Source organism: Dasypus novemcinctus, chromosome 24, assembly GCF_030445035.2.
Source record: "Dasypus novemcinctus isolate mDasNov1 chromosome 24, mDasNov1.1.hap2, whole genome shotgun sequence".
Taxonomy (NCBI): Eukaryota; Metazoa; Chordata; class Mammalia; order Cingulata; family Dasypodidae; genus Dasypus; species Dasypus novemcinctus.
Window position 1 is genome coordinate 35,466,926 of NC_080696.1, and position 25,902 is coordinate 35,492,827.

Below are 25,902 nucleotides of genomic sequence, written 5' to 3' on the forward strand. Positions count from 1 at the left end.
AACACAAAGGGCAGCCACCTGGACTGGGGCATACAGGATATAAGGCTGGACCTCCAGGGCAACGCCCAGGAGAGGAGAGGAGCAGGCGAGGACTCCAGTGTGTCCAGGTAAAGGCATAAGAAGGAGCTGAAGGCGTGGCTCACCAGGAAGGTCCTGAGTTCGAAATTCATGTCAGAGTCAGGTCGGGAGCAGGAGGGAGGCATGGCCCCCAGGTAAGGTGACTTGGTTGGCTAGGACCCTCTGAGGATCAGAGTCAGAGGACAGAGAGATGCCCAGTTCCCTCACCCAGAAAACCAAAGAGCAATGAAGAAGGGATGGGGCTGGTTGAGTCTTTACCTAACCCTGTCTCAATGACATAAACCCATTCTGCACACAATGGGCAAGTGTGGGGGACAAGGAGAAGCATCAGACACAATCCCTGCCCTCAAGGAACTCCCAGTGTGGGTCACTATGGTACACGCTGTTCTCAGGAAGCCCAAGGACGTGGTGGCGGAGGGCAGTCAGAGAAGGCTTCCTGGAGGAGGTGGCATGTCAGTTGAGAGGCTGAGTAGATCTTGGCTGGGGAAGAAAAAGAAAAAGGCATCCATGCTTAGGGGACAGCATGAGCAGAGGCAGGGGGTGGGATGCAATGCGGCGGGCGGTACGTATGGTGCTTGGATTAGGGGGAGAAGACGCCTTTCACAGGGGTTGATGCTACAAGCCTCTTGGTTCCCTACGTACCTCTGGGCAGAGAAGAACTCAAACGGCCGGGTGGAGACTGGGAGGCAGACAGGGCTGTGATGTTTAGAAGAAAAAGAAAAAGGGTGGGAGTGGGTAGTTGCCTGGGTGAAAGGGCAGGATGCAGAGCGAGAACTCTGTCTTCGGGCTTTCGTGCAAGGTGGTTCCTTTTGTCCTCAGAATTAGTGTTAACAACTGTCATAATGACAACGAGAGCTAGCATTTGTTGAGCATGGTGCCACACCAGTCCCCAATTGGTTGTACCATTTCTTCCTCCCAACAACACTGTGATGTGAGTTCTGTAATTATCCCCATTTCACAGATGAGAAAAACTGAGGCCTAGGAAGGGAAGTCACTTGCCCAAAACCAAGCAAGTGGTAAAGGCAGGCCCCCCAGCTGGCGTGTGCCCGACGCCCAGGCCTGCTTTTCCCCTGCCACTGAAGAACAGGGCTCTGTGACCCAACAGAGGTCTTCATGGCCCGGACTCAGATTAGCAGGCTCGGATTCCCAGTTCTTCCAGGGCTCCCGGAGGCAATTCATTTGCTCAGCAACCATATGTTAAGCTCCCATTGGATGCCACAGACCGTGCTGGGTGCTGGAGACACAGGGGGAGCAGGTGACCTGGTCGGAGAGGCAGACATTCACTCGTGAGTGTATTGCAAGGGCTCCCACTGCGCCAGCTCCCAGCAGACATGTGCCAGATGTCACATTCGTCTTTGGCAACAGGAAAGCCATGTGCTGATCCCAGCAAAGGCTGGGGTCTCTGGTCAGCATCTTTTCTCCCTCCAAGCAGGACAGTCCACCAGAGTGTAGACACTTCTGTGCGGGGCTTAGAGGCAGAGGCAGGTACAAACTGGGAGCACAGGGTCGGGTTGCAGGGTTGGGACAGAGCAGCCAAATGGCCAGAATACCCCAAGCTCGCCCTCCCAGGAGGTGCCCACAGGTCTCTCTCACTCTCTTTCTCTCTTTCTCTTGCTCTCGCTCTCGCTCTGCCTTTCTCTCCCTGGCTCCAAGCAGCCACCCACCCCCTTTGTACTGTGGATTAAGCAAACAGCTTCCACCACTTTGAGCCCTGCCTGAATTTTCATTTTCCTGCTGCCTCTAAACTCCTGTCCTGGACAAACATCAGCCCCCAAGGCAAAATTTCTCCAGGTGTGGTCCAGGGCTCCCTGGCTACAAGAGGGAAAGCTTTACAGTGGCGGTGACATCTCAGCAGTGTTTTAAGGGATTAATAGTAGTTCACTGGGTCAATTAAGAAAGGAGGAAAACATTCCAGGAAGCAGAAAGAGCAAGACCAAAGCCAGAGTTCTGGAAACTTCGAGCAGCTTGGAGTGACTGGAAATGGATAAAGTGAGAGGAGAAAAGGGGGGATCAGCTGAGTTGAGATCCTAGAGGGTTTTAAGTGCCAGACTGATGGGGTTAGGGGAACTGGAAGCAGAATTGTTTTCTCCTGGGCATCTTTGGTGGGTTTTCTGTGAGAAAATAGCTACTATTTTCCAAGTACTTACCATGTGAACATCACTGTGCTAAATGCTTTCTGGATGTTAACTAATATAATCTCATCAGCTATACAAAGTAGGTGTTATTATTCCCATTTGCCAGATGAGAAAACTGAGGCATGGAGAGGTTAAATTCCTTGTCTGAGAACACCCAACTAGCATCTGGCAGCAGAGCCAGGGCACAGCCCCAGGGAGCCGGGCTTCAGAGTCCTCACCCTTAACCACTGCTCGAAATGGCCTCCCCAGATCCCATGCCCCAGCCACCAGGCATGGTGGGCCCACCTGTAGCCTCCCCGCCCAGCTAACAGGGAGCTCTGTGCTAACCCCAGGTTCTGACGCCTGCTACCTGCTACTACCGACCCCCAGGAAGATGGCTGGTCCATGGACCTTCACCCTCCTCTGTGGTTTGCTGGCAGCCGCCTTGGTAGGAGCCACTCTCAACCCCTCTGCAGTTCTCAGTCTCGGCCCAGAAGTCATCAAAGAGAGTAAGTCTGGGCTGCCCAGACCTCACCACCATAAGGCAAGCAGAAGAGGGAGGGAGTTCCCCATCACTGGGGGTGTGCAAGGCATGGCTGGGATCTCAGCTCTGGGGTGAGACTTGAGTGGATGAACTATAAGGTTTGATCTATGATTCCAAGATCCCCTTCTTCTTAAATCCCATGATTCAATTCCATGACCTCATGGTGCCAAGGATCCACTATTCTAAGGTTCCATGGCCTGCAGCGCTGGTGAGTGGCCAACGCATGTGATGCTGCAGCCTCCTCTCCTAGTGCCCTTGCCTGAAATCCCATCACCAGGGAACCTCCTTCAAGTGAGACTGACTGTCCTCCTCATCCCCAGAGCAAAGACCCTTGCCTGGGAGCCTGGCAGCCTCTATCAGCCTCCAGCTCTGTGTCCCCAGCCAGGTGCCTGAGCCTCGGTTTCCTCCTCCGGCCTATCTCACTGGGTAGTAGGACCATCTAGTAAGGCAGGAATTGACCAGAGCATAAGCTCTGGGCTGGATTTCAAGACCTGCAACTACTGAGCTTTAGGCAGATGAGGGGGTTGGGATAATGGGAAATTAGCTGAGAGCATACCCTAGAAATTGGGGAGGGAAGCTAAGGACAGAACAAATTTGGAGGAAGGCTGGGGCTCAGGCTTCATTGGAAGGGGTCAGCCTGAAGCCCCCGGGATGGCAGAGAGGCTCGCCCGGTCGCCCCGCCAGGGCTGATCCACAATCAACAGGCTGAGGCTAACTATGTAGGGACATCTACACAGTTCTCAGGGACCCACCCCTGCAGGAAGGGGCATTGCTGGTGACTCACTGGGAAACCACCAGGAAATAAGCTGGGTGTGCTCAGCACTCACTAGCTGCCCTCGCAGCTGGTAGCCACTGGCAGTGACACACAGGAGCCTGGCAAGGGGCCACGCCAAGCCCCTTCCTCCTCCAGTGTCCCTCCAGAGCCCCCACTAAAGAACTTAACACTGCACCTGCTGACAAGGGAGACATGTGCTGAGCCCAGCTCCACTGTCACAGAGCGGGCAATCAAGTGTGGCTTTGGAGCTGAGAGACAATATCTTTTTTTTTAACACTTTTTTTAATTAAAGTCAATATATCACACAGAATGTTGCCTTAAAAAAACATGAGGTTCCCATATACCCACTACCCACTCCCCACCCCCATCATTTTTATAAATTGTATTTTTTTGAAGACACACACATCACAAAAAATGTTACATTAAATAAACATAAGAGGTCCCTGTATACCACACACCCACCCCACCCCACCCTCCCACACCTACATCCTCCCCCATCATTGTGGCACACTCATCGCACTCAGCGAACACATGAGAGGCAATATCTTGATAATGGACGTGGGGTGCTCTGGGTGGCAGTGGAGGACACACAGGAGTCCTCCCACCCAGAGGCTGAGGGAGTTTCCGGGGCATTGGTGCTCCAGCAATTCCGGCCCACTCTGAGCAGAACAAATGGGCTCTGGCTGCCAGAAAAAAGTCTTCACGCAGAGAGACTTGGGAGCTCAGGGGAGCAGCCTCCAGCGTGTTGTGAAGGTCAAGGCATTGTGAGCAGAGCAGTGCGGGTGTGGCCCAGCATGTCAGCCCCCATCGTCAGCCAGACACCCTGAGACCCAGGTCTCAGCAAGCCTGGCAAGAACCAGAACCCCGGGCCTTGGCTCCCTGGCCCCTGACCCTGGTTCCTCCTCAGCACCTGAGACTTTTTGGATCTTTAAGATGTCGATGCAGAGAATTGTTGGCAATGGAGTTTCGCAGTGGAACATCCCCAGAAGGGCCCCGGGGGCTCCCTGCCTCTTGGCTCTGGAGTGTTTGCTGCCAGCTGGTGGGAGGGATGCAGGCCGTGGGCCGCTGGACTTGCCGGTGCTCCCAGTAAGGCCCGGCAATGCTCAGGGGTGGGACCGGCCCCACCTGTGCCCAGCCTCACCCTTCACTTGAAGATGACTCGACATCCACATGTGGAAATGGTCAGGCCGGAGCCGTCCGCACTCTCCCCAGGGCAGGGCCCAGGAGCCCTGGGTGGTGCCCCTCGGCGGCGGGAGCCCCCGCCAAGACATCCGTCTTGCCTCTCCTGGCCCCTAACCCCCGGATCTGCCTCCAGGGCTGACCCAGGAGCTAAAGGAGCACGACGCCATCCGCATCCTCCAGCAGCTGCCGCTGCTCAGGGCCATGCAGGAGGAGCCGGCCGGGGGCACCCCCGTGCTGGGCAGTCTGGTGAACACCATCCTGAAATACATCGTCTGGTAAGTGGAGCCGAAGTGGGGGGCAAGCGCTTGCCCCACAGCCCTGCCCGCGGCACACGGTACGTGCTCAGTTGACGAACATCGATTTGCATCGATTCTGTGCCCATCCGTGAAGAGCGATCCCTCAGGAAGCTCCCTAGGGAGTTAAGAGTAACCATAAGACAGTGACACAGGAACTCTACCAGGGCCCCCCAGAGTTCGCCTGGGGAGGGAGAGAATGAGGTGACACTCGAGCCAACGACTCAGAGGTCACCAGAGATAAGAAGAAAATGGCACCCCAGACAGACGGACCAGCCTAGAGGTGTGGGAGTCAGCTAGAAGGGCTAAAGCTCAAACCCAAGGTGAGGAGTGGGAACTGAGTGAGGCCAGGTCACAGAGGGTCTTAAAAGCCAGCCCAGGGGAGCAGATGCAGCTCATTGGCTGAGCACCTGCTTCCCATGTACAAGGTCCTGGGTTCAATCCCCGGAACCTCCTAAAAACAAAACAAATGAAACAAAAAAAAACAAATTCTCATTGGGGAGCAGATGTAGTTCGGTGGTTGAGTGCCTGCTTTCCATGTGCAAGGTCCTGGTTCAATCCCCCATACCTCCTAAAAAGCCATCCCAAGGAACTGGGTTCATCTCCTAAGTGAGGGGGAGCCATCATGGTGTTGTGAGCAGAGCTTTAGGGAAAGAGAGAGATGAGGTCAGGCAGGAGGAAGTCAGCGGACAGGGCTTGAGCTGGGCACCCAGAAAAAATAAAGGGGGATCAGGTTTGGTGCCATGCTCAGTTGAACAAGAGGCATGATTCTCATCTTTCCTATGTCCCTTCCAGGCTGAAGGTCACCTCAGCCAACATCCTCCAGGTGCAAGTGCAACCTTCAGCCAACGGCCAGGAGCTGGTGGTCAAGATCCCCGTGAATATGGTGGCCGGATTCAACACGTGAGTGTCCCCTCAGTCAGGCACAGCAGGCCTGACAGCTTCATCCACTTGTTTCCCCTTTTCCTCCATGCCAAGATCTGAAAAAGAGAGTTCTGAGCAGAGAGAAGAACGAGTGCAAAAGCCCTGAGGCAGGAGTGCACTAGAGTTGTTCAAAGAATGGCAAGGAGAGGGCAGAGAAGGGGGAGAGTGGTGATAGGTCAGGTCAGCAGGCAGCCAGGGCCAGGTCACGTAGGGTCCTGTGTGCCAAGGTGCCTACTTCACTTTGACTGAGGCTGGAGCCGCAGAGGGTTCTGAGCAGGGGAGAGGCTTGACGGGACTTAACATTTTTAAAGAATCCCTCCAGCCGCCGTGGAGACAAGACTGGGCACAGGGAAGCCAACAAAAAGCTCCTACAATCACTCAGGAGACGATGATGTCTTGGAGCAGGGTTTGGGAGTGCGGAGGTGGTGAGAAGTGGGTCGATTCTGGGAATGTTTTGAAGGTAGGTGGGGGCAACAGATATCCTGATGGATTGAACGTGGGGTGAGAAAGTGGAGTCAAGGCGGACCCCAAGGTCTTTGCCTAGGCAGCCGGGACGGTGGGGAGACTAGCGATCAGGATGGGGAAAGCCGGGAGAAGAGCAAGTTTGGGGGACGATCCAGAGTTCACGGTTGTACCTGACAAATTTGAAACACCTGGAAGACATCTGAGTAGGGCGCGAGGTATGAGTTTGGAAGCAGTCAGCGTACGGATGGGACTTCAGCCAGAAAGGAATCCAAAAACTGCATCCGGGACATGCTGGGGTAAAGAACTTGGGGAGATGAGGAAAAAATAGCAAAGGAGCTTGAGAAGGAGAGGCCCGTAGGCTCACGGCATCGGGCGCCCACCCAGGCCCCTGGTCAAGACCATTGTGGAGATGCAAATGGAGACCGAGGCCCAAGCCATCATCCAAGTGGAGGCCGACAAGCAGGGCCGGGCCCGCCTGGTCCTCAGCGACTGCTCCAACAGCCAGGGGAGCCTGCGCATCAGCCTGCTGCATAGGTGAGTGCCAACACCTTGCCGCTGGGCTCCTGCCACACCTGGGAGGGAAGCCAGGTGGTGGCCTGTGCCCAGGTGACAGCTGAAGAGCTCTGAGGCCCAGAGAAAGAAGGGGCTTACCCCTCCTGACTCAACCTGGGGCTCCTTTCAGGGAACCTGTAATGCCAAGGAAAGTTCAAGACACCAAGGGCCAAGGCAACAAAGTGGGATTTTAGGCATCATGCCAGGAGGTGGGCAAACATTTGAAGGTAGAGAGGAGTCTCTTTCCTAGGGGGACTTGGATGGAGCCAAGGCTAAAAACAAAGGCCCTGGAGTCAGGCAATCACATCTCCCCCATTTACTGCCTGTGTGACAACAAGCATGTCACTTCACCTCTCTGCACCCCACTTTCCTCACCTATATAGTGGAGGTGTTGATACCTACCAGGCAGCGGTAAGAGAATTAGATCCAACAGCCGTATAACACTCAGAACCGTAGGTGACACATAGTAGGTGCTCTAAAACATGGTGTTTCCCTTGACTCTGTCTCCTTCTCCGTAAAATAGGGGTGGGGTGAGCATCTCTGACCCTTCCTAATCTCTCTCCCCCTCTCCTCTCGGGAAGGCTCTCCTTCCTGGTCAACTCCTTAGCAGACAAGATCATGAGCCTCCTGGTGCCAGCCCTGCCCAAATTGGTGAAAAGCCAGGTGAGTGGAATCTGGGCCTCTCCAGCCTGTGAGCACTGCTCCCCCTGCGGGGCCGGGACAGAACCGCAAGCTCGCGCTGAGGGACCGGTGTCTCCTTGGGTGGAAAACGTCTGGGGCTGGATAATTCTGTCAGGCGTGGTGACTGAGCAAAGAGCAATGGATTGGGCCATTGATCCAGGCAGATTGTTGAGCTCAAGGTAATGGAACTACCAAGTATCTGCTGGGAGGCCTGAGCAGTGATGTGCTGATAAATGTTTAACAGTTCCTCCTGGCAGAGGGGGCAGAGGGAGCCCTGGTTGGTGGCATTTACTGATTTCTGTGATGTAAATACTCCTTCCACGGTCAATTTCAAGCTACCAATTGATGTCACTGAACCCAGGATTGGGAAAAGATGCTCTATGCACCCAGTTGCATAGAGTTTCTGCCATACAGATACAATAGACGTAAATAACCTCTAGAGCAATAAATAATAGTAAAATGTAGTCAATCAAATAATTAGGAAGTAATGTGTTCTGAGGTTTTAGTATCTTTGTTTTTAACGAAATTTATTTAATTTTTAATAATGGCTGGATCTAGCATCCGCCTCAAAAGTTCCTGAAAATTTAGCTACTGGTCCCGCAAGGCTGTCCCAACTGGCCGTAGCGTGTCACTGTCTCACACTAATCTGGCTGTGGTCTCCAGGGGTCCACCACCCACCAGACCTGTTGGATTTATTTTTCTGAGTCAGTCAACACAGTCGATCTCCTTTTATGTGCTCCTTACATGTCACAGGTAAATTAAAACGTTTTAAGGTGGATTCATCCACTTTAGCCATTGATTTCCACTGTAAATCCCAAGATAAGATCACAGCAGTGGGTCATCTCCCTCAGGGAGGGGGTGCACAAAACACCTTGTTGAACAGCTAAGTTTTTATAATAAAACTTTTTAAACTGAAAAGCTGGTGTAAAGCAATGTTGGGAAAAAATACCCATAACTCCTCAATCTTAACTCAGTAGGTAGTTTCTCTTTGGTGCACTGCCTTCCAATCTCCAGCCGCATGCACTCACCTTTTGACATGGCGGCACTACCTTAAAATACTATTTAATATTCTTTAAATCATATTTATGTTTCTATGTCATTGTATAAAATCCATAATTATTGTAATAGATTGCATAATATTTAGTAATTTACTAAACCATTCCAGGTTGGCTCTTTAAAGGAATCTGAAAGAGTAATTTTGTAAAATGTGGCTTTTCTTGTACAGGATGTTTTTTCTTTTAAGAAAACTTTTTTTCTACTTAAAGGTAGGAATTTCTTAAAGTAGGACTCAGCTGTAATTTTTTCCCAGCCTCCAGAAAAATCATATTTTATCTGACATCATAGTTAAAAAGGTATTTTCCACTAGAAAAGATGGCAAGAATTTGGGATTACAAAATGCTCTGTGCATAGTATCTGTTTTTAAAGGTGAAAAGACAAATATCGCAAAAGGTGTAAGAAAACCTAGCATTCTGTCAGTCATCATGATTGCCTACTGTGATCGACTGGATTTGATATGTCATATGCATATTTTATGTGACATGAAGGGAAAAGGCACAGCACGTCTAAGGTGTGGGCATATGACGGGAGTGCATTTTTAAAACACTGAAGCCCTTTTCAGTGTAAATCCATGAGCCTCAACCCTGGCTGCACCTCAGAACCTCCTGGGAAGGCTTTTTTTTTTTCTTAAATTTCTCTCCCTCCCACCCCCAGTTGTCTGCTCTCTGTGTCCACTCGCTGTGTGTTCTTCTGCGTCTGCTTATATTCTTGTCAGCGGCACCAGGAATCTGTGTATCTTTTTGTTGCGTCATCTTGCACCGCCAGCTCTTCATGTGTGCGGCGCCACTCCTGGGCAAGCTGCACTTTTTTCACGTGCACCGGCTCTCCTTATGGGGCGTACTCCTTGCACATGGGGCTCCCCTATATGGGGGACATCCTTGTGTGCATCAGCACTGCGTGTGGGCCAGCTCACCACACAGGTCAGGAGGCCCTGGACTTAAACCCTGGACCTCCCATGTGGTAGACGGACTTTCTATCCATTGAGCCAAATCCACTTCCCATGGGAAGGCTTTAAAAGCACTGATGTTGGGACCCTGCACCGGTGGTTCTGATGTAAATGGCCTGCAGTAGGGCTAGTATCCCAGAGGATTCAAGCTCCCCCAAGGATTCTAACATATACAGCCAGGGTCAAAACCCTCTGAAGGAAATGAAAGAAAGTGAATCGCGGGAGAAGATGCAGAGGCTGCCAGGGACACCTGTCCCACAAGGAGCAGTCAGTCCCTTGGCAGCACATGCTGGGAGTCTCTGAGCTCACTCCTTCTGTCCTCTCCAGATTCTGAGTTGGCAAAGCAGCTGGGAGTAAGGACTGGATGGTCATAGAAAAAATTAGCAATTCTCAAAGTGCAATGTCATTCCTCAAGAATAGCAAGAAGGGGAAGCAGACTTGGCCCAATGGATAGGGCCACGCAGGGGTGTCCCCCGCGTAGGGGAGCCCCACGAACAAGGAGTGTGCCCTGTAAGGAGAGCTGCCCAGCGCAAAAGAAAGTGCAGCCTGCCCAAGAATGGCGCCACACACACAGAGAGCTGACACAACAAGATGACACAACAAAAAGAAACACAGATTCCTGGTGCTGCTGATAAGGATAGAAGTGGCACAGAAGAACACACAGCGAGTAGACACAGAGAGCAGACAACTGGGGGTAGGGGGGGAAGGGGAGAGAAATAAATAAAAAATAAATCTTAAAAAAAAAAAAAGAATAGCAAGGAGTAGTCAATTAGAAGGTTCTACCACTAGGGCAATTAAACCTAAGGCAAAATGACCTCAACAATCTCAGAGCACTGTCCTGGAAAACAGGCTGCCTCAGAGCAGAGAACAAGGCCTTTGGTTCCCTTGGGACAGGTGAGTCAACTGTCTAATGTCCTCATTAAGCAGAACAGGTGAGGCCAGGATTGGGTTAGGCCAGGGTTTCTCAGCATTGGCACTATTGACATCTTGGGCCAGATAACCCCTTGTTTGGAGAACCGCCCTGTGCATTGTGGGATGTTTCGTAGCATCCCTGACCTCTGTCAACTTACTAGATGCCAGTAGCACCTCACAGTCCCTCCCCACCAAAGTTGTGACGACTAAAACATTTCCAGAAATTGCCCCGTTGAGAACCAGTGGCGGCGCAGGGGGTAGAGAGGCTCAGTGGGCAAGGGATGTGTTGGGTCTGGAAACCCACAAGGGCACAACTAGATTGTTAGGAGTCTGGCTGGGTCTGCCCTGCTCACCTCTGTTCCAGTCTGGCACACTGAACAAATACATGAATGGAGGAAAGAATTCCCCATTGCCCTGTTATGGAAAACAGGACTTGTGACCAAGATGTCTGCTAGGGGAAGGAGGGTGGCTGGCACCCTGGGCACGGAGCAAGGACAACCCACTGCAAAAGACCACAGGAGACACTGAGGCCCAGGGGGGCTCTGGGCCACGGATGGCTGAGGGAGACATAGAAAAAGCTTGGCAGGCCATGGGCACAGCAGCTGGCCCAGGCCAGGTGGGCGGGGCACCGGGCACACATCACTGTGGGGCTGGGCTCCCGGCCCCTCGCTGATGGAGCCCCTACGTTTGTCTGTTGCAGTTGTGTCCCATGATCAAGACAGTCTTCGAGGACATGCATGCAGACTTCCTGCGCCTGGTGAAGGGTAGGTGCGCTGCTTCCTCTCCACCTCTCCTTTACAGGAGAGCCAGCCTCCAGGCCCCAGCTCTGCCCAGGGAAGGCCCGAGTGGCAGATGTGATAAGCGCCAGGTAGTCCCTGCTCAGGATGAGCAGAGAGGATTTCACCACCACTCTGACTTCATGAGCACCTACTATGTGCAAGGTTCTATGTGAGGCCAGCAGGTACAGAAAGAAAGGCTTGAGCTCCGGAGCCCAAGATAAAGTCACATTCAAATCCTAGCCCTGCCGTTGGCATGCTCCAGGGCTGTGGGCACATCTCTCCACCTCCCTTGGCCTCAGCTTCCTCACCGGTAAAATGGGGGTTACACATCCCTACCTCACAGGTTTGTTAGGGAGGATTACAAGTTTACAGGAAAATTCCAGCCACATAGTAGAAGCTCTGCCTGGCACAGAGATGTGGGCTGAGTGGGTGAATGAACAAACGAATGAGTGATATAGCTACAGAGGACGAATGAACAGGGAAGAGACGAGATGTGGGACCAGGAAGGAGGTCTTTAACCCTTCCCCAAGAGTAGCAGAGGACACCTCAGAATCCTGCCATGCTCCAGCCACGCAGAGTGAGGATTCGCGAGAAGGAAGAAAACCCTGGGGTCTGAAGAGGCCCATTCAAAGGATGAGCAGAGAGAAGTGGGAAGAGGACAGAATTCACGGGCACTGAGCACCACAGAGCACCTAGCATGCCAAGCCCTGGGACCCGCATAGTACCCAGTCTCTCTGACTCCTCAGCCAACCCCTTGAAGCAGCAATCATTACCCCACTTCGCAGATGAGGAAACTGAGGCTCAGAGACATTGTCATTTGCCCAAGCTCACAGAGGAAATTAGGGGAGGGCTTGAACCCAACCCTTCCAGCTCCCAGCCTGGAGTGATTCACATCTGAGCCGCCTGCAGTAAGCCCTGACGAGAGGCCAGGGCAGTAGCCCTAGGAAGCCGGCATTACTGTCATACCCCATTGTAAGATGAGGAACCTGAGCTCTGAGGCGCGAAGTCCCGAGCCAAGGGCCCAACCCAGGTCTGTCTACTTCCCTGGGTCCCCGTGGGCGAGCCAAGGGACCGCCCGCCGGTGAAACGGCAAAGAAACCCACTCTCGCCCGCCCCTCGGCCCGCGTCATCCTCCCCAAGCTTCCGCCCAGTAGCCCCAGGCAGATGAGACGCCACCGCCACCTGGTGGCTAACTGGGGAATCCCGCGGCGAACAAACGCCATCCGACCGATGGGTGCCGCCGCAGGGACCCTGCAGTGGCCGGAGGGCCAGCCCCAGCCCCTGCCTGTGGAGGGCGTGTGGGTCACAGTCTGCGGGGAAGACGGAGAGTTTCCAGCAATACCTCGGCTTCGTTCCAAAGCGGGACTTTGGTATAGGGCAGACTGGGGTTCAAATCCTCTCTCCTGACCTTGAGCACGTCTCTTCACTTTTCTGAGCTTTGGTCTCCCCATCTGTAAAATGGGAGTGATAATAGGACCTGCCTCCTGAGGTTATTGTGAGGATTAAATGAGCGCACACATGCAAGGTATAGCACAGTCCTGGCACTTAGCATATGTCAATAAACATCAGTCATCATCATCACCACCATGTTCATCATTGTCATTGTCAACATCATGTTGTTCACTCCAGCTCCTTCCCACCCAGCCTGACCTCCGTGCAAGGATTGGGCCCCAGCCAAAAGCAGGACCCCAGACCAGCCCATCCGACACCGCCCTCCCCCCTCACAGAACTTTCTTCTTGTTCCTGAGCAGCGCCTGTTTCCCTGGGCTCGCACAGCCTGGAGTTTGACCTTCTGTCTCCTGCCATCAAGGACAATGTCATCGAGCTCAGCTTAGGGGTGAGTGTCACAGGGCCTGGAGGGTAAGGTGGGGACATCACTACCCTTCCCTGACCACCAAGGGTCAGGCACCAGGGTCTGTTTCAAGGAAGAAAACGCTGACAACACGACACAGGCTGATTTTGCACAATCACAACAGGCCAGCACAGCCCCTGCAAACCATTTTGAGGGGGGAAAACCTGCAGGTGGAACCTAGCGGCCACCACACACAGATCCTCGACCCCTGGGGATCTTTCCCTGGTCGGGGGCTGGGCTGTGTGTACTGGGTCTCTCGACCCTTCCCCAGCTCTCTGGCAACCTTGAAACAAGAGCCTGTGAGTGACCCTAGGATCAAGACACATCATCAGAGTTCTCACAGACCTAAGTTTCTCTCCCAGTTCCACTACACTCTGGCTGTGTGACTCTGAGCAAATTTCTTCACCTCGTTGAGCCTCAGTTTCCTCATTTGTAAAAAGTAGGTAATAATAGTCACTGAGGAGAGGGTGCAATGAGGCTGCACAGGGTCCCACAGACAGGAAATATCCTGTCTGTAAAACATGGAGCCACACACCCATGCTGGGACTGGGCTCTGAAGACCCAGGCCAGCCCAAGCAGCATGGATCCCAGACTGCAGTCTTCACAGACCCCTTGGAAAATCACATCAAACTTTTCAATCTCTTTTGTTGCAGTTTTGAATTTCCCCTTCATCCAAAGGGTTTGAAATATCAGAGACTTTGAAAGAGTGCAAAGTAACACATCAAGGTTAAAAAAATTAAAATCTGGGGAGCAGATGTGGCTCAAGCAGTTGGGCACCTGCTTCCCACATGGGAGGTCCTGGGTTTGGTTCCCAGCCCCAGTACCTCAAAAAAATAAAAAACAAAAATTAAAAATCAGAGACTATCTGAGGGATGCAGGTGGAGAAGAGGCTGCCAGGCACCTGAGATAACTTATTGCCTACACCAAAGCACTGAATTCCAGACTAAGCTTCCTGGCAGCAATTGCCAAAAGGGAAACAGGCTGAATGTTGTCATTTCCTTCTAGGTGGTTATTGGGGAAAATGTGGAGTTGAAATTCTCAGCCAATCCCTCCCCACACTTTGTGTCTCCTCAGGCCAAGTTGTCGGACTCGCAGGGAAAGGTGATCAATTGGTTCAATGACTCTGCAGCGTCCCTGACTGTGCCTGCCCTGGGCAACACCCCTTTCAGCCTCGTTGTGAAGCAGGACGTGGTGAATGCTGCAGTAGCTGCCTTGCTCCCTCCAGAAGAACTCGCCGTCCTGTTGGACTACGTGGTAAGCCTCAGCATGGGGCAGACCATGGGGCTGCCTCTGCTTCATCATGGGAATTTCCCGAATCAAAGGAGACCCAGGGGCCCCTAGGCACCTCGGCTCAGTTTAAATCCCTCCAGTAACAAAAGCCCTCTCCCTCCTAACTACCCTACCTCTGACATATAGCTCTAAAGTGAAAATCCTCCCTGTAAGGTCAGTCCAGGTCCTAGTCCTACCCCCAAAAACCTGATACATCTGCTTCCTCTACCAAATAAATGTCCTGTTGAGCCAAAGTCCTAAATACTAAGTGGTCCAGGGATGGGAATTTTGCCACTGCTATCCACTACGGGGCCCTTGGCAGACATCACTAATCAATCAGGGCCTTCCTTTCTATTAGCCTGGATGCCAATTCAGCCTTGGAACCCTTATGAATACAGCACAGTAGACAACCACCAGCAGTCATCCGGAGTGTGCCACCTCCTCTGGGGTGCTGCTAGGGAAACTGAGGCCCAGCATGGGGAAAGGGTTGGCCCAAAGTCATGGGAACATGGCAAGGATTCAAGTCAGCTAACAGGAGATAACCAAGCTCTTGAGCATTAGAACTCAGGGTAAGGGGCTGAGATGGCAAGAAAATGGAGAGTGGTCACCAGCGACCCCATTTGTACTGTGATAAAAATTGGGGTCACCTCCCTATGTCCTCTGGGAGCACAGAGCTGCCTACATATCCACAACCACTACAAACCCACAGGACGAGTCCAGGCCAGCAGAGGCCCCGTGCCATGCCACAGCTGGCATGAGGGCTCTTTGCCCAACAATGATGGACATGGCCTGCCCAGCTCTTCTGGGTTCTGGGAAACTTCCATCCCAGCAGTGGGGATACAGGAGGGCTGTCTTCCCTGCCCCTCCAGCTGATCTGCTCTGCCTTCCTCTCACCCTCAGCTTCCTGACCTGGCCCATCAGCTGAAATCAAGTATCAAGGTGATCAGTGAACAGGTTGGTCCGTTTGCCACCTGCAGCTCGATGGAGGTTTGCTGTGGTCTGTACATGGGCCTCTGGGCAGTGGAACATATGTGGGCGGCTCTCTTTCCTTCCAGCAGTGGTGAATTTAGCAGCCTTGTTGAGAATACTGTCTAATGGGATGGTCTGACCTGAATCAAACAATCATGCTGATAAAATTTAAGTTGCATGAGTACTGACAACGGGCAGGTTCTAGGGGTCCTGACAACATTATTGGGGTCCCTGATATTGTCTGGAAGATAGGGAGAAGGGAACAGCAAAATCAAAGGCTGTGAGCTGGGAAGAACAACAGTCCATTCAAGGATCTGAGAGAAGGACAGTGTGACTGGAGCACAGGGAAACAGGAGGGAGACTGGGGCGATGGGCAGAAGCCAGCCACACGGGGCCACAGGGGGGCTGTGGGACACGGCAAGGCCCTTGGGAGGCCCCTGAGGGTCTGATGTCCTTCCAGGCTGCAGAGCAGCTGGGGCCCACACAGATCGTGAAGATCCTAACTCAGGAGACCCCCGAGCTCCTTCTGGACCAGGGCAGTGCCACAGTGGCCCAGCTGATTGTGCTGGAGGTGTTCGCCACCAATGAGGCCCGCCGCCCCTTCTTCACCCTGGGCATCGTGAGTTCTGGCTTCCGTGACACTTGTGGGCCACGTGTTCATTGTTCCTGTTCACCCCTCCTTTTTTGCTAAACATATCCACCGCTCTTGTCACCCAGCCAGGACTAGGGAAGGGAAAGAGCTCTGAGCCAAGAGCCAGAAGCTCTAGGGGCCCAACTCCAACCTGCAGCTGCACTAGTCAGGGAACTTTGGGCAGAGATTTAATTCACATGCCCAAAAAGGAGTTGTATTTTCTCATAGAAATGAAAAGTCCAGAGGATCTTGTCAAGAGTAGCTGGCCTCAGGCGCTCAGACAGTGTTGCCTTTTTTCTCCTCTCTCTCCACCTGCCAGCCTTCTTTTCCTCTGTGCCACCTTCATCCTCAGCAGGTTAATCCCCTTCTGAGAGCACCCCAGGCTGCACGAGCTTACATCCCAGCTTGGCAACCCAGCAGGAAGAGCTTCTCTTTCCCACTTGTTCCTGCAAAATTCTCAGGGCTAATTCTCAATGGATGAGTTTGAGTCACGTCCCCTCCCTGAACCAAGCCGAGTGACCAGGGAAATGGAATGTGTGAATTCTGAGCTAGGGCACACATACCCCTGGGGTGGCGGCTGGGGGTTGACTCCATCCAAACCACACAGACAGAGGAGACGATTTCTCTGGGAACAAAAGAAGGGGAGTGGGCACCTACTGTTCACTACCCTAGACCTCTCTTTCCTTTTCTGAATTATGAGCAGAACTAAATCATCTCCAAGGAAGTTCCTCTCTGATTTTCTCAGTAGCCCCAGTAGGTCATATCTCAGGGCTTCCATGTGGGGCGACCTGTGGGTGAAGGTGTAGGGGTGGGGATCATCACAAAGACAGGCCTACCTTGGAGTTCTCCTAGGAGTATATCTTAGATAAGACTTCGAGAAGCAGAGCCTGAGACAGGGAGTCTTGTAAAACCACTGGTTGCGAGAGAGAGCTCTCAGCAGAAAAGCTCCTGTAAAGGAGCAGGACAGGGCAGGGGGAGGAGCTGAGTGGAATGTGGCTTCAGCCCAATCCCACGGGAGCCCTGGAGCATGGAGTGCACCATGGAGTGGAGCCCATGCTGAACCAAGAGGGCTGGCCTTTTGTACCCTCCTTGTCAGTCAGTCATTGGCCACCAATGGCCCTCAGGGCAGGAAGGGACAAAATCTCCCACAAGGCAGCTCAAGTCCAGCAAGAGCAATCCTCCAGAGAAGGGGACAGCTGTGACCTGTTAGTGGCAACACTCACAGTAGCTGACTGATGAATGCCGCACCCTGTAAAGGGGATCTGAGAGGCACCCCAAAAGCAGTCACTACAGGGGACAAAGGAGAAGAGAGAGATGAAGCAGGAGGTTGGGAATTGGATAATTGAGGCCTTCCATGCTTAGCCAAGGAGTCTGGACAGCAGCTGATGTTTGTAGGAAGCTGATGTTGTTGTTATTCTTAAAACAGGGTGGCTGCATACAGTTGTGCAGGTTGTCCACCACACAATTCCAGGAGGTGCCATTCACAAAGACTACAGGAGGACTGGTGCCCCCTGCAGCTGTTCATCACAGAGCCCTGGCTTTCTCTATTGATCCCACCACCCTGACCAGCAGTAGGACACTCCCTGGTACCCTGGCCCCTCCATGGTCAATGGCAGGCACTTTTCCAAAGGCTACCCAAGACCAGGCCTACAGAAGAAGTTTGTTCTCTGGGTACAACTGACCTGGAACTGAAGGCTGCCCCACTGTCCTCAAGGTCCCCCCAGCCTTGAGGTCAAGTTGATGCATATCTTTGTTCCCAGTCTTTGAGACCTGGCTTAGCTTCTGTCCTTACAATAATCCTAACCATGGCAAACATTTACCAGGTGCTGGCTTAGCCTCTTTGTCCCTTGGTTTCCTCACCTCTCCAAGTGGGTAAGAATAGGACCCACCTCCTAGGGCCATAAGGAGTGAAGGGGATAATGACACAGAACTCCTAAAATCTTGCCAGCATACAGTGAGGACTCCTAGCTGATCGCCGCCCTCCTCCTTCCCCACAGCAATCCTTTGTTGTAATCTGTTAAGCGGAGAGGGGATACAGCTGCTATACCATTTAAGAGATGAGCACAGAGAGGTCAAACCCTTTCTCAAGGTCACTGGGCCAGGGGCTGAGATTCAGACCATGTCAGCTTGATCCCTGAGCCTCGCTCAAACCCCGCACCCCATGCAGCACGCGTTCCCTTAAAGGAAGTGGGGCGTGGGCTTCTCGTTGTTGCAGGAGGCCAGTTCGGATGCTCAGTTTTACACCGAAGGGGACCAACTTATGCTCAACCTGAATGAAATCAGGTAAACATTAAAACGACTGCGGAAATGCTAGTGATGAGACCACGTCACACTCCGGGACCCGTGGGTTTCTTTCCCCACCGTGTGTTTTGAGCCTCCCAGGGGTGAGCATAGGTGCAAGCCTGGACTCCGCAGCCGTGGAGGACTGAGTGAAAGCAGGGAAGGAAAGTGAAGTGGCCTGCCCAGGCCCTCCCCACTCTCACCCGCACCCTCGGCCTCGGGCGGCCCATTCTGGACACCGCCAAGACTGAAGGCAGCACCGTAAACTTCTTCACTGGGCAGTGAGGTCTTGCCCAGATGCCATGCCCCCCTTGGTGCTGGGCTCCAGCCACCTCCTGCACCCCACCCTGTTCTCCCCCATCCCACCCCTGCTCCCGAGCACCGTCCCGGAGAATAGTTCACTTTGCAAACTGGAGACTCTTGGGACAAACCAAAGCCACTGGCCTTTGGGCTACAGGCTCTAAGGGGCAAGGATTTTGTTCGGTTCACTGCTCTATCTGCAGAGCCTGCTCTGTGCCTGGTCCGCAGAAGGTGCCCAATAAACACGTGCTGACTGAATGAATGGGGCGCCCAGGGATCACTCTCACGGGCATCTTCTGTTGCAGTTTTGATCGGATCCACCTGATGAACTCGGGTATTGGCCTGTTCAACGTGAGTATTCAGACTGACCTGGAGGCCCCGGGATGGCCCGGAAAGTCCGTGCCGAAAAGAGACAGGATTTGCCTCGAACAAGGTCCCCATCGTGGGCTGGCTAGCCTCCACCTTGCCAGCCACCAAGTCGAGGCTCCGGGCCCGGGTGTGTGCTGAGTACCGGGCCCAGCTGAGAACTCGCACACTCACTTACACACCAACACACACGCACGCTCACTCTCCTTCAGTGACGTTTTTAAGTTGGAAAACAAATCCCCCTGATCAGCAATCTCATTTTGCTCGTGAAGACTCGCCTCAGTGACCCTGGACAGCCCCTTCCCTCTCTGGTCCTCAGTTTCCCCATCCGAGTCAGGCTGAATTAGTCTCCCAAACTGGCTGAGTCCTGCCCTCTGCCATGTGTTCATTGAGCCTCAGGTTTTGTCTTGTTTAAATGTTTGGCTAATATTTTAAAACAGGGAGTTTTCCACATGAAAATCAGGACTTCTGGCTTTCCTTGAGAAATCAGGGCAAATTGGCTGGAACAGAGCCAGAGAGCCTCCAGAGGACTGGCTGTCCCTCCGCTGCACCCCAATCCCACCCCCTGCTGGGCCCCAGGGGCGGCTGAGCTCGTGCCCCTCTCCCAGCCTATCTGGTCCCCAGGAGCCCTTGCAGCTCTGACCTGCAGGGGACTGGGAATACCACCACCTCCTGTAATTGCCCCGGCCGTGGGGCTGGCCATGTCTGTCCTCGGAGTGGCTGGGACACTTTGGGTTCTCCCAGGGCCGGGGTGACGATGCGCCCTCTCGTTCACAGCCTGACCTTCTGAAGGACATCGTCTCTGAAATCCTCCTCTCCGTCCTGCTGCCCAACGAGAACGGTGCGTCCCTTGGCCATGCACCCCCACCCCTCACGCGTGCGGCCGTGAAAGGGACACTGTGCTTCTCCTGCCCAGGAGGGGCCCCTTTCATTCCTTTTCCATCCATCCTTTGGGGCCTAGTTCAAATCCTACCTCCTCCAGGAAAGTCCCTGTCCTATCTCTCACCTCCCAGGCCAGGTCTTTCATGAATGGCAGAGCCTGGGCACACAAAGGTGAACGAGGCAGTGCCTCCCAGAGTCACAGCAAGAGGAAGGCAAAGACACTCGAGGTCCTAGGTTCGAATCCTGGCTCCCACTCTTGCTGGCTGATCTTGCAAGAGCTGTTTAATTCCCCTGAGCTTCAGTTTCCCCATCCCAAGATGAGGAAGTAAAAGCACCTTCGTTGGAAGTAAGGGGCCAAGAGCAGTGCCTGGCACAGCCAGTGCTCAACATTTCCTAGCTTTGTCTGTGGTAGCACTGTGATTCGTGTCATTAGTGGAGGATGCCGAGAGAAGGTGGAATTACTCTAATTCAGTTCCCGGCATCAGGGTGGGGGGAGCTGGCAACCTATGCCAGGCCCATCTTGTTCATTTCTTTATTTTATTAGAGTGGGGAGTCTCCAGGTATCAAAACCTCTGCTGTGGTCGGTGGGAGCCCCTGATGGTTCTTGAGCCAGACTGTGCAAGGGCGAAAGTGTGTGTTTCGTAAGCAGCCGGAAGCCAGCATTGGAGGCAAGGCGTGGGAAGACTAGCCTAGGGGTCAAGGGTCCAGGGCAGGCAAGCAGAGGCAGAGGAGACACACACTCGGGTTCGGGCTGCCAGGCTCCACTCCGGGCCCCCCAGGCTCTGACCTCATTTGTTATTTCAGGCAAATTAAGATCTGGGGTCCCGCTGTCGTTGGTAAAGGGTTTGGGATTCGAGGCAGCCGCGACATCTCTGACCAAGGTGAGTGGAGCGGGGCCTAAGCCCAGGCGGCGGGAGAGCCCCGGGCTGCCGACCCCAGCCCTCCTCAGCGTCTTCACCTCTCACCCCTCAAGTGAGGAGGGCGGGGATTCTGGCAGGTGGGCCTGGGGCCAGCTCGCCTCCAGCTTTTCCCGCCCTGCCTCGTATCCTTCCACTCATTTGTTGATTCTCTGAGTTTTTCGAGGGCCTGCTATGTGTCAGGTCTGCCTCTGAACACTTGAGGCCACAGAAATGAACACACGGGAACATCTCACCTTCACAAAGCCGTCGTCCTGAGGGGAATACAGACGTAGCAGTCCATAACTACCTAGCGTAAGATCAATTCGATCAGAGCCGAGAAGGAAAATAAAAGCGGGTCAGGAGGGACAGAGTGACAGTGCGGACGTGGGGCACCTATTTTAGATGGGGTGGTCAGGGAAGGCCCTTCTGAGGCGGTGACATTTGAGCCAACACCTGAGGGAAGTGAAGGGGTGAGCTGTGTGGGTAGCCGGGAGGAGTGTTCCTGTCAGAAGAGACAAGTGCTAAGGCCCTGAGGCAGGGAGCACTGTTTCAGGAGCAGCACGGTCAGCGTATGTACGTGGGAGGTGGGGGGCAGGAGGTGAGGAGGCACCCAGAGCGTGTGGACCAGAGGCCCCACCCCTCACCATGTGGCCAGAGGGCCTGAGGTCCACAAGGGTCAGGGCCAAATCTGTCTTGTCCATCCCTCTGTCCCCAGGGCCCAGCAACAAATCCTTAGTGAATGAACGACTCTCCCTGGCAGCTGCTGGGGAAAGAAGTCATAGTTGCATCACCCTATCACCAAATAGTATCATTAAAATAATAACAGCGCACAAATATCATGTGTTGTGCCTGGCACTGAGGAAGAAAGAGGCAGCATCTCGCTCATTCTCCACACCCACCCTCTCCAGTGGGTCCTGCTAGCATCCCCATTTCGCAGATGGGCAAACTGAGCCTCAACGATGGCAAGTTCCTTTCCCAAGTCACACACCCAGCAGGTGGCAGACTCGGGATTTGCCCTCCTCACCTGCTCTGACAACCCCCAACCTCTGCACAAGCCAAAGACTGTAAAGGGGAATCCATCTCAGTCAGCCAGTCAGCCAGCCAGGGGCATGACTGAGCACCTACTGTGTGCCAGGCACTGATCATGACAATAAACAAAACAGAGACCCCACCCCCAATCTAGGAGTAGGGGAGACCTTGAGAGCAGAATTTTTTTTTTTTTTTTTTTTTTTTATTTAATTTCCCCCCCTCCCCTGGTTGTCTGTTCTTGGTGTCTATTTGCTGCGTCTTGTTTCTTTGTCCGCTTCTGTTGTCGTCAGCGGCACGGGAAGTGTGGGCGGCGCCATTCCTGGGCAGGCTGCACTTTCTTTTCACGCTGGGCGGCTTTCCTCACGGGCGCACTCCTTGCGCGTGGGGCTCCCCCACGCGGGGGACACCCTTGCGTGGTGCGGCACTCCTTGCGCGCATCAGCACTGCGCATGGCCATCTCCACACGGGTGAAGGAGGCCCGGGGTTTGAACCGAGGACCTCCCATATGGTAGACGGACGCCCTAACCACTGGGCCAAAGTCCGTTTCCCAAAGAGCAGAATTTTTAACAGTTGAGAAAATCCACAGGTAACTTGCCCACCTGTCCACGGCCGGGGCACCCAACCTATAACCAGAAACTTGGGGACAGAAAGCTGGGGACAAAACCTTCAGGTCTTATCAGTCCTGCCTTGCTCCGAACCATTACTGGTACCCCTGGGCTCCTGAGCCTTTTAATTCCGGAGGAATCCACAGAGGAGGAGGTCTCAAAAATACCCCCTGGGGTGGAGCTTTTCTTTTTGGAGTAATGAAATTGTTCTAAAATTTTTGAGATTATGAATGTACACTGTGAGTACACTAAAAGCCATTGATTGTACACATTGGATAGAATAGCCAGAAACAGCAGCTATGTACATTGGCGGAAGACTAGAGAGGTTGCTTAGAGGTGAGGAATTTTCTTGTTTGTTTGTCTGCTTTGTGCTTATTATTACTCTTGAAATAATGAAAATGAAAATGCTCTAATAATGATTGAAGTGATGAATGCACAACAATGTGATTATGGCAAATATCACTGATTGTGCACTCTGGATAACTATGTTTATCAATATGTATTAATAAAATTGATTTGTTATTTTAAAAAAATGTCCCCCAATGGGGTCCCATCTGTGGGGAGGGCTGGGAACTTTGTTAACTGTCTTCCAAGGCAAGGTGATGATGGCTTTATTATCAGCTGCTCACTCTCAAAAACCGTGTCCTCCCTTCAGCCGGGTTTGCTGGGGACTGATGGGAATAATACTATAGGCGTGCAAAGAGGCTGAGAGCCCAGACTCAGAGACCAGATGGCCAGGCCAATCCTGGCTCTGCCTCCCCCAAGCCAAGGCTCTGTGACCTCTCTGAGCCCTGGCTTCCTTGTCTGTAAAGCCCGGCAGTGTCTGAATGCACAACTCACGCTCTAGAGACTGTACTGCGATGAGCCAGTAGTGCTGTAGGCAATTTATCTAGGGAAAACACTGCACTTGGCTCATGTTTAATGTACAACTGGTGTTCTCTAAATTGGATGACTTAGTTTATTTCACATAACTCTTATTTGGGGGCATTTCACATCTTGCCAATTTTTTTAAATCAGTTTGCCTTGTGTACTCTATATTTACAGTTTGATTTGGAAAGCTACCATTTCTTTCATTGGATCTATTTCTATTTCCAAATTTCCTGTTTTGCTCTATTTCTTTGTTTTGGGCTAATAGCACAATGATTTCCTTTTAATAGTTTTATAATATATGTTTTATTTTTTGTTAGACACTCTATTTTAAAAGCTGGTAGTATTCACTAAATGCAATGAATGTGCCATGATGATGAAAGAGGTGTTGATGTTGGAGGAGTGGGGTGGGGGGTATATGGGGACCTCATATTTTTTTAATGTAACATTTGAAAAAAAATAAAGAGAAAAAAATACAAAAAAAAAAAGCTAGTAGAAGAATGACATAAGGCAAGCCTGGTGAAGAAAGTGAATGGTAGAATCTAGGTGATGGGTATGCAGGTGTTCATTGGAAAATTCTTTCAATTTTACTTTATGTTTGAAGCATAATAAAATATTAGGGGAAATCTCTTAAAGCAAGTTCCTCCCAAAACATTTAGTTTCCAAAAATAAAGGTAGAGCCTTATTAAAAATGCAACCTCCTGTCCTACCCCAGACCCATCTGATGGGTACAGCCTGGGAATCTGCATTTTACAAACATCTCTGGTAGTTTTGATGACCAGCTGGGTTTGAGAATAGCTGTCCTGCGTGCTCCCACACTCCACGTGCAGGGACTTACCCTGCTCTCTGGACCCCTGTGCATTACTGTTCACAAGCCAGACCTCTCCTCTGACCCCTCCAAGAATTCTATGGGGGTTAGTTCAGGGTCATGGCCCCACCAATGTCAGTGGTCCTCTTGTCAAGGACAAAACCAGCATAAAACACCAAGCGGGAGGTAAAAACCCAGTTTGACTTTTCTTCTGCAATTCCAGGATGCTGTCGTGATCACCCCGGCCTCCTCTTAGAAGCCTGGACCGCTCTCCTCTCTCCCAGGGAAGACTTGCATGGTGGGCATCTGGGGCAGACCATGCTTGAGCTCTGTAGACTGCCCCTCCCTGCCAAAAATAAATGCTTGCCTGTGGTTACTGCAGTGTGGAGTCTCTGTCCAGCAGAGGAGACAGTTTGCCATTGGCAGGCTTAGGAGCTGGAGGTCTGGGCCACATCTGGGTCATGTTTGGGCATATCTGAGCCAGTCTGGGCAATATCCAAGCTATGTCTGGGCCACGTGTGGACAATGCCACCTTCCTGGGCTTCAGGATAAGAAAGCCAGTTCTCCTCTCCTGCCTTCCGTGTCAGCCTCAAGACCAGCTATGGCGGGACGGCCGCTCTGATGGTTTCATTGACCTTGGCAGTGTGGCAGATCAAGGCTGTCTGAACACTGTGGCTCTGGAAGCAGATGAACGAGGCTTTGAGATCTGGCCTGGGCCTGCACTGGTTGTAGGACCTGGGATGTGGCTGCCCCTCTCTGGGCCTCAATTTCCTTCTCCATAACTTGGGGAGAATCGCACTCCCCTTCATCAACAGAGTCAACAAGAGAGGACCATTTCTAGGCACATGGTAGGTGCTCAAACATGTCGCCTGTGGGTGAGCTCACTGTTACTCTTGCCTCCTGCCCTTATCATGACGGCCGCCCTCTTCTGACAGCACATGGTGCTATTGTCTCGCTGGTGTCCCTGATGCCAGGAGGTTCCAGACAGACAATGGTGCCTCTGTTCTCCCTACCTGAGCACACAGAGCCCTTCAGCCGCCCCAAGGGGCCTTGCAGGAAGGGGATGGGGCGGGCGTTGCAGGAAGAGGCATTTCTCAACTTCAGGGCATAAACTGAAGGCCCGTTGGCCCAAGCATAATAAGGGCTCACAGCCTGGAGAGGGGGTCCAAGGAGGAGCTTCTTGGACAACGTACAAGACATGGGCCATTCCAAACCTCCAGGACGCAGAGCCTGCTTGCAGGTGCCTACCCCGCATCAGCTAAAACTTACCAAGCAGTTATTAAAGGCCAGGGCCTCCCTGAACCTTCCCACACGTCCCCAGACTCCTGTCACACTTTCTGGTCTACAAAGTGGGTATGAATTTGTTCCACACACATCATGTTTCTTTATTTTTCTAAATCATATTAAATCTGGGTTTGAGCCCCCACTCACTAGGGAGGTGAGAAACTCAATTTCCATTTTGGTTGGGGATGGTCCCTTCTAGCTCCCTAGGATCATACCAGCATCTCTCAGAGGGGCTTCCAAGGGGCCAGAAGGATGGGATGGGGCGTCTGGTCCTCATTTCGACCGGTCTGGATGAAGGGCTCTGAGTCACAGGGGAGCAGCTCCAGTGCCCAAAACAGCCATGGCTGTGGCTCCCAGACTTCTAACCCCCCTCATCCTCTGGAACTTCTTGGGGGGGCTGCTGGATAAATACCCCAGTTCCTCAACCCAATTCTGAGACCTTGTTCTCCACTGGCTCCCAGAGCTCCCCAGCAGGACTGAGCCCCAGTTTCCCAGGGGGCTCACTGGCTAATAACCCATCCATACGGCTCCCTCTCCTCCCTGTCTCCTGTCCCCACTCC

General features: G+C 52.7%; 1 protein-coding gene across 2 annotated transcripts; it reads left to right on the plus strand.

The window, feature by feature from the left end:
* BPIFB1 (BPI fold containing family B member 1) lies at positions 1-24,434 on the plus strand. Of its 2 annotated transcripts, none has more exons than XM_071211835.1 (16): positions 1-107; positions 2,546-2,701; positions 4,827-4,968; positions 5,782-5,889; positions 6,760-6,909; positions 7,509-7,590; positions 11,223-11,286; positions 13,053-13,138; positions 14,228-14,407; positions 15,323-15,376; positions 15,852-16,010; positions 18,238-18,305; positions 18,908-18,953; positions 19,746-19,809; positions 20,655-20,731; positions 24,282-24,434. In XM_071211835.1, exons 2-16 carry the CDS (start codon positions 2,587-2,589, stop codon positions 24,312-24,314), a joined length of 1,428 nt encoding a protein of 475 aa, XP_071067936.1. In that variant the 5' UTR covers positions 1-107; positions 2,546-2,586; the 3' UTR covers positions 24,315-24,434. The 2 variants fall into 2 exon arrangements, with proteins under 2 accessions (XP_071067936.1, XP_071067937.1); XM_071211836.1 differs by having other exon boundaries at positions 102-212.
* The last annotated feature ends 1,468 nt before the right edge of the window (positions 24,435-25,902 follow it).

What these genes read in the sequence shown, in the direction of transcription:
- BPIFB1 (XM_071211835.1), top strand. Translation starts at nt 2,587, where the DNA reads ATGGCTGGTCCATGGACCTTCACCCTCCTCTGTGGTTTGCTGGCAGCC. An exon ending in CGGGTATTGGCCTGTTCAAC is followed by an intron (nt 18,954 to 19,745) that starts GTGAGTATTCAG and finishes TCTCGTTCACAG; the next exon opens with CCTGACCTTCTGAAGGACAT. An exon ending in CCGCGACATCTCTGACCAAG is followed by an intron (nt 20,732 to 24,281) that starts GTGAGTGGAGCG and finishes CTGCAATTCCAG; the next exon opens with GATGCTGTCGTGATCACCCC.